Here is an 11483-nt window from a genome sequence, read left to right as displayed (position 1 = left end):
ATGTCCTACAAATCCAATCCACCACAAAAGAACAACCAGGGAACAACACATCTGGACAGGAATTCCGGAAGTGACGATATGTCTGACATGAAGATACCGGACGGTGGCTATGGATGGGTGATAGTGGGCGCGAGCTTCTTTAATTTGTTCTGCCTGGATGGACTTATTGGGATATATGGTCTCCTGTATCCAGAGCTTCTCCTTCATTTTGGGGCCGACCCTGCCTTCACTGCTCTTCCTGGCTCCCTCGTGGTAGGAATGTGTTGCTTTCTAGGTGAGTGTTACATACCATTTACAGTTGTCCATAATAATCTTGGTCTTTGTTCCTCGCCACCGACTTCTACATGTATTGAAATGTGTTGTATTTGTAGGTCCCGTTTGCAGTAAGTTGATCCGAAGGTTTGGTGTCCGTCTGGTGTCAGTTTTGGGGGCCTTTGTAACGTGTGCTGGACTTTTATGTAGTTACGCCAGCCCTTCCATGACGGTGCTGTTTTTCACCCATGGCATCCTCACAGGTATATTATTTCGTCCCAGATAGTCGGAACACCAGATATATTATTGTGTATAATTGGATCAAAAAGTCGGTAATTGTTGACCTTTCATCATCGAGTTGCAAAGAGCTACAACTCTTCAGCATTTGATTGCGTGGACAACACAATGTTCCACCGCATGATTCACTCATTTTACGGTGTTTTATGAAGACTAGCGATTATTTTTCTGTATAACATATGGTGAAAAAATGTGTTTATGAAACACTATTGCCCCCTGTTGCAACAAAATGCTGAAGTGGGACATTAAAACTGTACTGTGTAAGGCATTCGTTAAGTGCACTCACACTTTGTGAAATCCTTGTGTCTCCATGGTCTTCATTGACAGTTTTAAGTTCAATAGTTATAGTCAATGCTACAATTTTTCAAACATTGATTGTCAAAAACATGGTACAATCGGAAAGGCATTGTCACAAAGAGCACACACGCCAAATATGAAAGTCCTACCTCTTACGGTGTAATAGTGATGGACTAAGTTTAAGTTGACAACAGAAAAACAGAGTGCACAAAAACACTATGGCCCGGATCTTACGATCCCGGGGCATACAATATCCCAACAATTAAAAACTTCGGACGATTCTTAACGAAGAATCATGAGCGATTTTGGCATCCGAAAATGGATAGTTTTTCCCAGGTGGGTGGAGTTACTGACGCAGTTAAGGTTGCAGGTACATTGACAGTCGAGTATTGCTCGTGATGTGTTTGAATCTTTGCAAATGAGCAGCCCCTAATCACAATTGCTATTTACTTTTTCGCCAAAATATGTTTTAATGTGTTAAATATGTGAGCTTAAGTGATGGTTTCGTTGATTAGTACAGTTCTGATTATTTTCGGTAATTCATAGTGTTGCTTGTAACTGCCAGGCAGGTTTCCCAATCGAATATATGGAAGGGAACTGATCGTCGTCCTTACTGACAGGAGAAAGGGGAGATAATCAAAGTTGATAAAGAGATAATCATGTAGGTATACATAGCTTTACAAATGTTAATGTAAGTAAAATCTTACTTGGCATGAATACGTATGACATTATGTTATATGATAGATATTTAGATATCAAAATAGAAAACTCTAGTTAAGACATTTTGAACAGAACAGAAATGGAACTGTAATCCATGACAGGAACACACTCACACCCTCTCACACCTCCATACAAACGGTAAATCGTGACAGGAACACACTCACACCCTCTCACACCTCCATACAAACGGTAAAATGTGACAGGAACACACTCACACCCTCTCACACCCCCATACAAACGGTAAAATGTGACAGAACATCACTTTGGAAATATTTAAAAGGTGCATTAAAAAAAGGGAAACTCAATGGATCTAAATGTCAAACTCCAGTCTTTTGCGAATTGTAATGATATTCAAGAATCAAGAATGTGGAACCGACGATGATACATTTTTTGTCAAAACCTCAATTCATCAGAACATTGCAGTGGGGCAGAAGGTATGGTGTTGATGTAGACATTGTTGATGCACATAAACCACATTTCAGAATATATTTATCTTTCAGGAACTGGATGTAGCCTGTTCTATTTGCCATCTGTCACTTTGGTTAACACCTATTTTGACAGGAAGCGTGGAATTGCGCAAGGCATCATTACTGCCGGAAGTGGGCTAGGTGTCATTGTCCTATCGCCACTGACAAAGTTTTTGATTGGTTATTATGGTTGGAGAGCAACTATTTTATTGTGGGCGGGCTTCGTTCTAAATATATGTGTCTCCGGTTTACTAATGCGCCCTCTCCCTCCTCCTACACAGGGAGATAACAACAGACACAACAACAGGAGTAAATTGAATACAAAACATCACGATCATTTAAGTAAGGAACAGGAAGAATGTTTACGGTCGTTTTTATCTCTGCATGAAAATAAAAGCATACATAATGAAGGCATCCAGGACAGAATGGCACAAAATCAGTTCATTTACGTTGGTAATGCTGATCTTTCAAGTACCCGCAGTCTTCCGCATCGCAACATAGACAGAACTGAAATTCAACAGGACCGTCTTGGTCTGTATCGATCTCTTCAGTGTATTCAACAAGCCAAACATAATCGACACGAACAGAGGTCAGAATATGGAAATAACATATTTGACAGAAAAGACATTTTTCTGACAGGAAGTACAAGCATGTTGAAATCATACGTGTCCAATAAATCCGTTCAATCAATTCGTATTGAGAAAAGTGAACCAACAGAACCTGAAATTGTGTCGTGTGTGATATCAGATAGTGACGTAAGCCACGGCTTGTGTAGAGGATCGTGTAAACCGTTTACCAAGGATCCAGCTTTTCTCCTTCTTGTGGCGGGTTGTGCTCTTGCTCAGATGGCGCAACACATTCCAATGACATTCATGGCCCAATACAGTGAACTCATTGGACTAGACGGTCAGGACATCGCTACACTCTTCATTCTCTTTGGTAAGTGTAATGGTGAGATTTGATTGGATAATTATTGAAAATCGTTCAATAGTTGTTGAACACTTTTAAATCATGGAAATCATAGAGAAGGACAAATTTCAAAGAACGGTTTATCAGAAAAGAAATGATAAGAAGAAAAAAGGGAAACAATTATATTGAAAGAAATCCTTTCATGGACCGTTGCCGCTGGTAGTAACATGAAAGAAGGCGACGAAAGGAATATACCTACAAACCTTTCTCTCCTTCCCAATTATCACACTCTCCGAGAAAAATCAGTTGAGAAGTTTATAATCAGATACACAAGTTCATACCAACTAGTGTGCTCTGTGGGTAAGCTATAGATAAAGTCAAAAGTCAACACTTATTGTTATGTATTTCCATGTACGCACGTCCCTAGCCATTTTCAGCATGATAAAAGACGTAAAGAAGTAACCCTAGAGTGTCTGATTTGCATCTACATATGCACCAGATCATCCTTTTCTTCTTTTCAGAAAAAAGAAGAAAGTTAATGCACGTGCTTCAGAATTTGCCTTTTTGAAAATATACAGATGTTAAATGTATTTCAACAGTTTAATCGGGTTTTGTTTTGACCAGGTGTGGTGAATATGGCGGGCAGACTCGGGAGCGGACTGCTGGCTTCGATCCGGATGTTCAGTCCACTCTTTGTCTGTAACTTTGGCACTTTCGCCTGTGCTGTAGCTTGTTTCCTGTTTTGGTTGTGTACAACATTTGAGACACTAGTAGTTTTTATTTCAGTCTACGGATTCTTTGTCGGTGAGTGACACACTGTGAACAGCTTATTTTTCCACGCAATTATATAATTAAGCAAGGCGTTGTACGGAAACCAGGAATAAACATGTAATGATCCCATCATAATACAATCAATATTTTTTAATGTTGATAATTATGGGTGTTTGTAGGCTTCCGTAGGGCTGTGAGTAATTGAAATAATTAAAAAAAAACCGATTATTATTGTGGCCGCCACAGAGGTTCGCTAAACCTTAAAGAATACACAGTCACCCTTTCATATACACGTATTGCCGCTCAATATTTCCAGATGTTTCCACCAAGCCAGCTGTTTTCCTTTGTAAAATGTTTTAAAATAAATACACAAATATATATAGCAGGGAGATTAAATCTACGATCGAATGACGCTTGGGTCAGACTATGCATCTGACCTAGTCACTAGTGAATACACTTGTGTACATGTTTACATCAATCTTGTAAACACATAGTTTCTTTTACATAATTTTCACAGTGCGGATAGTTCGAATCTACATAAATCGGAAATTCCATACCTTTAGTTACTAGTTGCACCTGACGTTTGACGATGTGTCAATACGTTATGTTAGATCATTTTTCAGGGTCAGAAAATAATGATTTGAGATAGAGATTAAAACATTTTACAAACGCTACATATAAAAAAAACATTGCTATATCTCCCGTATATCTAGCTCGATAATGCTGTTAGTAACATACATAATACATACATAATGCCATATTCCCAACTAAGTTTTATCATACATCTATAAACCATCATAAACGTTCCTAGCCTTTAGTGTCTTATCCAGTGAATCTAGGCTTTCACAGTTTCACATACAGGAAGTTTGAAGTACACCGGATGAATACAACGTAACTAAACAATTAGTGTTATAGTATCATGTCCAGTTCGTGTATATACCTTAGCAACTATCGTTGTTTCATGACTCAAAAGCTAAAGTAAAATAAAAACAATGCAAATTTAGGAGTTTTAAATACCATTTACCGGTGATATGAACTCATTGTCATTCATATTGTATGAAACGCAATACACAAATGAATATAAAGTGTGTAGTGAATTAATTCTCATTGTGCTATATTATCAACTATGAAGTCCGAAGCAGTCCGAGCAATTTTGCCCTGTTTCCGAACGTATCCCTTTCATTTTATGATGTAAACACACTTTACAAAAATAAGCTGTATATAAAAGCATCATCTTCCGAAGACATGAAAGACGCGATGGCGATAGTGCTTATAAACCTGGTAAAATATTAGCTGGTTCCTAAGGTCTCGGCTAGAGGAAATTTATCCCCGACTCGGTTGGTAGCAGAAAACTTGTTACCAGAGATCCCGTGAGGATAAACTGAAAAACATAGTCTTTCTAAACAGAATTACGCAAAATTAGCACGTGTACATTGAGACTGCGTTTTCATTTAACAGGTTTCTCCTGCCCCACACAACCACTGATTACAGTAGAATACGTTGGATTGGACAATCTCACATTAGCGTATGGTCTCATCACCATGGCTAAAGGGCCTGCCGCCATGGCAGGTCCACCAATGGCTGGTAAGAATAAAACACTTGATTCTTCTCAACCTCAGATTGTAGGATAACAAAGACGTCAGCTAAGATATTTAAAAATATTTAAAGTTTGGTGAATGTATCAAAAATTTGTTGTTACTTTCCTTCTTCTTAATTTGCATTTTGAAGTATGGTTTCTTACTTCGTCTCTGGGAACAAGACGTGTAGAAAAAAAAGATGTCGATTTTATACAACAATAATATTTCTGAAATACAAGAGAGAGTTGTGTAGAAGGACGGATATGTCTAAATGCATCTGAACATAGATAAGAAAGCAACCAGTTGCTTGGTCAGTGAAGTAAAACCAGTAGCGGGATGTTTAGCTTCAAATGGTGCCGAATCGGACGGGGTTTACAGTCAGACAAATGGATGACTCCCCAAGACTTAATCAGGGAAAACATTATCAGGAGAAGTATTAAGACTATTCAGCAATTGTGTGAATATTAAATGTACTGACAAACAAGTTCTTAAGTCGCAAATTCTAACAGTTGCGACTAGCCATACCGAGAATATATAACTTTACTATAGTGTTATAACAACTTATTAATCGAAGATGAGAACACCGTAGTATTCAATGCTAATGTGACATGTTCATGTTGTATGAGGAAGTTTAATCATTATTCAGTTTGCGTAATTTCTTTCACTTGATTTGAAAGGAACTAGAGATACAAAAGAGGAGAATGTTTTAGCATGTTTCCAGTGCTTTCAATTTCATTTTTATCGTGTTCAATTCTACGGCGTAGGCTTTTCAAACCTTTTCGATCAGTTTTTGAAATGCTAATGTTTTGGAAAAGAATCAAAGTCTCTTTTTGGTATCTTAACGTTTCGGTTTACATCGACCGCTAACACATACTCTACTTGAGAAATCAGAAAGACGAAATCTGTGACTTTATTTTCGATTACTATATCCTTGGAGCTTATCAAATAACCATTTATGGTTTTCGAAACAAGCTGACAAATTAGCCCATGAAAATAATCATAATCCAAACTTAAATTCAGGAAAACGAGCGCAAAATGCGAAAAAAAGAAATATTTACAGGTGGGCATATTGCAAAGAAAATAACACCAGGTGTTCCGAAAGAGCAAGCGTCTTCTGCTACATCGACGACAACCGCCTTTTGAATCTTGGTTAATCCAAGTAGGCAATGTCATGTTCCCAAACGAAAACACGAGATATAACAACTGAAACATGATGAAACACACGAAGGCTTAAGTAGAAATCTGCCATTACAAACACAGAACAACCAGGAATTGCCGTCATTACACGATAACTATTATCGTTGATACAGGAATCGTTTATGCTGGCAGTATTTGTTTTGGTTTTGGTTTTGATTTTGTTTTTCGTTTTTTTTTTCAATCAGCTGTTAATGGATTCGTTTCTTTTCTTCCAGGTAGCTTGTACCAACTCACACAAAAGTACACTAACTCCATAATATTTGCTGGTGGTCCTCTCCTGCTCGCGGCAGCTGTCATGTCACTCATGCCGTTTGTAGGAAAGCGTCGTCTTGATGCACTAGACATATCAGACACTGTAGTATCGCCATCCACCTTGGATATAACGGACGTAACTTCCGGCGAACAGGGAAAACAGTTATGACGTCATTTGTACTTAGACAGGGGTTTATTTTATATTGCATAGAATCTAGCATTTTCCTGGTTTCGTGAATTGCCCTGATGTTTTTGAACAATTTTCTAGTTTCTCTTTCCGGCATTGTGTATTTGAGTGTATCCGGATATAAAGAAAGTAGTTCAAGTCATGATTGAAATTTGAATAAACAGTTTGTAAACGTTTCGAATTTCTCGACAAATACTTGCACAAACTTGACCAACTTGGTCATTTCTTACTAAACCTTAATCACTAATATCAGCAGATGGTAGAGACTTTGATTAGTCTTTCGTCCGTCCGTCTTTCAACGATTCTCTTATCATTATTTCCCGTGAAAGAAGGACGGACAAGGTGGTCACTATATCTCAGTTCCTGCTCCTCTAACTCACGGTTCTTGTCCTCTTACTGACGGTACCCACCCTGTCTTCAAAATTCCTGGCCATATGCAAGCTTTTCTTCTTACATAATCGCATTGAACAATTCTATTTTTAAAGATTGGTCAGCGAGTTTGTTATTTACTTATATAAATAGCCCTAATGAAGGCAAGTCTGATAATAGCAATAATGGAACAGGTTGTTCGAACGCGCCCATGTGAACAGCCTGTCAATTCATGTTCTTATAGTCCTTTTGCCATTTCGGTACACAGCACTATAGGAATTGGAACAAGACATCCTTTGTGTAAGAGTTCTCACTTGCCAGAATTGTTATTCCGAATAGATGTAGATATGAATTCCCTCGTCTTTGTATGTTGATCAACGTTAGCATCACGTCCTAATATATATGCCGTTATATTCGTAACGCTAATAAGTCATCTCGGTATTAAACAAACTATCAAATTGACAAAATTTGACAGTACTTTGTTCTTTTGATTATTCCCAACAACAAGTGAATAAATTGGAAGTATATCTTGATGACTTACTCAGAATTGGTTGTTAAGATAATTCATTACCTTTTTGTATATCTAGCCAGTCTGAAACATTTTTTTATCACACCTAACACCACATTCCTTAACCAACACCTTTTTGTATATCTAGCCAGTCCGAAACATTTTTTATCACACCAAACACCACATCCTTAACCAACACCTTTATGTATATCTAGCCAGTCTGAAACATTTTTTATCACACCAAACACCACATCCTTAACCAACACCTTTTTGTATATCTAGCCGGTCTGAAACATTTTTTTATCACACCAAACACCACATCCTGAACCAACACACCTGTGTGAGTCCCACATGCTGGTGATGTATGGACATTAAAGTTTAAGGTTTTTAGGAAACCCGACTACCCAGAGAAAAATACCAGTAGATGCAGAGATATGAACTCTCTGCCTTTTCTTATTATGATATTAACATATTTCATTAATTAGTTTTAGCTATTGATCATATAACATTACTTGCTGTTAATGAGTTATACGACTGCAATGTAAAATTAATATTTGAGAATTTCTACCAATCGTCCTGTCCTAACATTACAAGGGACCAAAGATGCTTATACTGTATGCAGTTTCAAGGAACATCCATCTTTTCTTTGGATTGTGGACAGAGGTATTTTACAGCGTTCAAAAGAGAATTCGGAAATAACATGAAGAGCCTTTATTTCATTCAACTGACAACAGATAAACAGAATTTAAAACTACATGAATTTCGTGTCTTTAGACATATCCATATTTTCTTTGTTGTTTTCGACCCGCGATATTTACTAATTGTGAGGCTGTTCATTTAGCGCGAAAAATTTACTTTTTATTTTCCTGAACTGTAAATGGCCGAAAAATGAAAAGCATATCGTAAAGTAAATATAAACTGTAACCATATAGACACGTTTGTGATCTTCCTCTTAAAACCTATATAACCTTCCATCGTAGATGATAACTTCAAACTTAGAGTCGATGAAAAATAAGCTATAATGAAATGTGTATTTGTGGTTTGGTAGAGTCCAGTATTATTGATTTTGTTGAAATAGTGTGGTGATGACAGTGAACTCCGAATTCTGCTCTACATATTTACTTTAGAAGAATATACTTACATGTATTTACAAAGTACATCCATGTATTTACAAAGTACACTCTAACAGAGTTCAGCCAAAAGCGTCCCGCCAATGGAGACTAGCCTCTCTCCTTCGTCTCTCCTGTGTGGTTTCCCCTCTTCTAGTCGATCAAGAGGGTCTATTTGTACCAAATATTTGACACATAGGTTAAATGTAGCTACCTAGGTAATTATCTGGCGGTAAGATGACATAAGTATTGGTTTTGACCGATCTTGCATGACCAATGCATACGTACTTTGACAGTACTACTAGACACGCCTATGTGGCATTTACCTGAACAACCATGTGAAGGTAATATTTCAAATTTTTGAAAAAGTTAAAACTATATAAATTATATGATTACTAAAGGTTAAGTGTTTTGTCCAACGACACAACAACGACAACACAGGCCAGTCCGTTCTCAGCTTGCTGAGAAACATAAACCGTTACGGACAGGGACTGTTTAACTGTCCTTACTCGAGGTTTGGAAGGCCATGTTCTGTCGTGGTCTCTACACATATGTATCACCATACACATTTACTTGTTTTAAGTTATATCGAAATGTGTTGCTACTGGTATATGGATTAAATTCTGGCCAGTGCTTGTTTAAGTCTAGGACCAGCGTAGTAGCAACATTACTGCAATATTACAGCATTTAGATCCGAAACGCTCGTTTCTATGAAACGGAAATATTTCTTATCGTTATTGGCCTCGACGTGTTTAGAATGTATGGTCTTTTTTTTTACCTTGTAGAACATTGAAAAGTTCAATGCCCTGAAACCGAAATCCAGGCGAAGAGATTGTAAACAATCGTGTGTGCTTTTATCTTTATAGGTCCTTTTCAGGCCTGTTTGGTCCGTCATTTTAACAACCCCAAAATGACAAGAGTTTCAATAAGTGGATCATCATCACAGTTAAAATCATCATCATAGACCTCTGTTTGAGGTACACGACGACGGACGAATCACTATGATTTTCGATTGACCTGACCCCAATGACCTCGCACATATTTAACATCCTCGGGAGGATGTGTTGTATCTTCTAGTACCGAGTGGCTTGTGACACACGTGTCTAATCCTATCGACTTATATAGCCGCATTAGGTTATATAGTTAAGTATATCCCACCAGCCAACTCAAGCATCTGTGTTACGATGATCCGGCACGTCGAAAACAGACATTCATGAATACGATTACGTGAACTTGGGCAACTTCTGGGACATACATATGATCGTGTCATTTACATGTAAAACAAGTAAATCTATTTCCTCTCGGCTCCCGTGTAGTCAGCAGTTTGTAGGGTTAGTTACTGTACAGGTGAGCACATTTATTACCTGTCGTATTTTACAGTTTACTTTGTAAACATAAGGTCACGTGCACTCAGTTGTTTACCACTTTCTAAACAAACGGTGTTATTATATATTTGAAATAACTGAACGTTAATTTTTAAACAAAAGTCAATTTCAAACAGGAAGTGTTTAAATGAATGAAGTCAACACGGGAAGTCTCTCGGAGGAACGGAGGTCATATTGGCGTCCGAAAATCAGTTCAAACCCGGAGATGTAGTAGATTTTAATGTTAGTAGAAAAAAATCATACTCTCTCTCAAATATACTGTTTTATGCCATGTAGAAATGCAAATAAATGTTTGACTTGTTTGAGTTTTCATCAACGTCTATTGTTAATTTTCGAATCTGACACTTATTTAGTCTCAACAATTCCCTATTTCTATGTTTCGGACGTCAAAATTCTCTATGATATATCGTTATTTCTTCAAAATCACGTGGTTTAGTTTTGTTGAACGGTGTTTATTTTAATAAGGTACAACGTATATTAAGTGTATAATTTTGCTATGTGTGTGTGTGGTGGTGGTGGTGGTTGTGTGTGTGTGTGGTGATGGTGGTGGTGGTGGTTGTGTGTGTATGTGTGTGTGTGGTGGTTGTGGTGGTTGCGTGTGTGTGTGTGTGTGATGATGGTGGTGGTTGTGTGTGTAAGGGTGTGTGTGTGTGTGTGGTGGTGGTGGTGGTGTGTGTGTGTGTGTGTGTGTGTGTGTGTGTATGTGTGTATGTGTGTGCGTGTGGTGGTGGTGGTTGTGTGTGTGTATGTGTGGGGATGTGTGTGTGTGGTGATGGTGGTGGTTGTGTGTGTGTGTATGTGTGTGTGTGTGTGTGTGTGTGTGTGTGTGTGTGTGTGTGTGTGTGTGTGTGTGGTTGTGGTGGTTGCGTGTGTGTGTGTGGTGATGGTGGTGGTGTGTGGGTGTGTATGTGTATGTGTGTATGTGTGTGTGTGTGTGTGTGTGGTGGTGTGTGGGTGTGTATGTGTATGTGTGTGTGTGTGTGTTGGTTGTGGTGGTTGCGTGTGTGTGTGGGTGGTGGTGGTGGTGGTTGTGTGTGTGTGTGTGTGTGTGTGTGTGGTGGTTGTGGTGGTTGCGTGTGTGTGTGTGGTGATGGTGGTGGTTGTGTGTGTAAGGGTGTGTGGGTGTGTGTGTGGTGGTTTTTGTGGTGGTTGTGTGTGTGTGTGTGTGTGGTGGTGGTGTGTGGGT

The 11483-nt window shown here is 38.4% G+C and overlaps 1 protein-coding gene across 1 annotated transcript; it reads left to right on the top strand.

Annotated features, from left to right (window-relative positions):
* LOC132555975 (uncharacterized) lies at positions 1–7014 on the top strand. The gene is made up of 6 exons (XM_060220362.1): positions 1–274; positions 372–515; positions 2067–2972; positions 3567–3746; positions 5172–5297; positions 6703–7014. The coding sequence occupies exons 1-6, from the start codon at positions 1–3 to the stop codon at positions 6906–6908; spliced, it is 1836 nt and encodes a 611-aa protein (XP_060076345.1). The 3' UTR covers positions 6909–7014.
* The last annotated feature ends 4469 nt before the right edge of the window (positions 7015–11483 follow it).

This window comes from Ylistrum balloti, unplaced genomic scaffold, assembly GCF_031769215.1.
Source record: "Ylistrum balloti isolate Yb309-2 unplaced genomic scaffold, AGI_CSIRO_Ybal_v1 Utg370532, whole genome shotgun sequence".
Classification (NCBI taxonomy): domain Eukaryota; kingdom Metazoa; phylum Mollusca; class Bivalvia; order Pectinida; family Pectinidae; genus Ylistrum; species Ylistrum balloti.
The sequence above is the reverse complement of the archived record's forward strand: the minus strand, read 5'-3'. Positions and strand labels throughout refer to the sequence as shown.

Excerpts from the sequence above, each read along its gene's own strand:
- LOC132555975 (XM_060220362.1), top strand. The coding sequence starts at position 1 with ATGTCCTACAAATCCAATCCACCACAAAAGAACAACCAGGGAACAACA. Across the intron at positions 516-2,066 it reads CACCCATGGCATCCTCACAG|GAACTGGATGTAGCCTGTTC; the intron begins GTATATTATTTC and ends TTTATCTTTCAG. Across the intron at positions 5,298-6,702 it reads GGCAGGTCCACCAATGGCTG|GTAGCTTGTACCAACTCACA; the intron begins GTAAGAATAAAA and ends CTTTTCTTCCAG.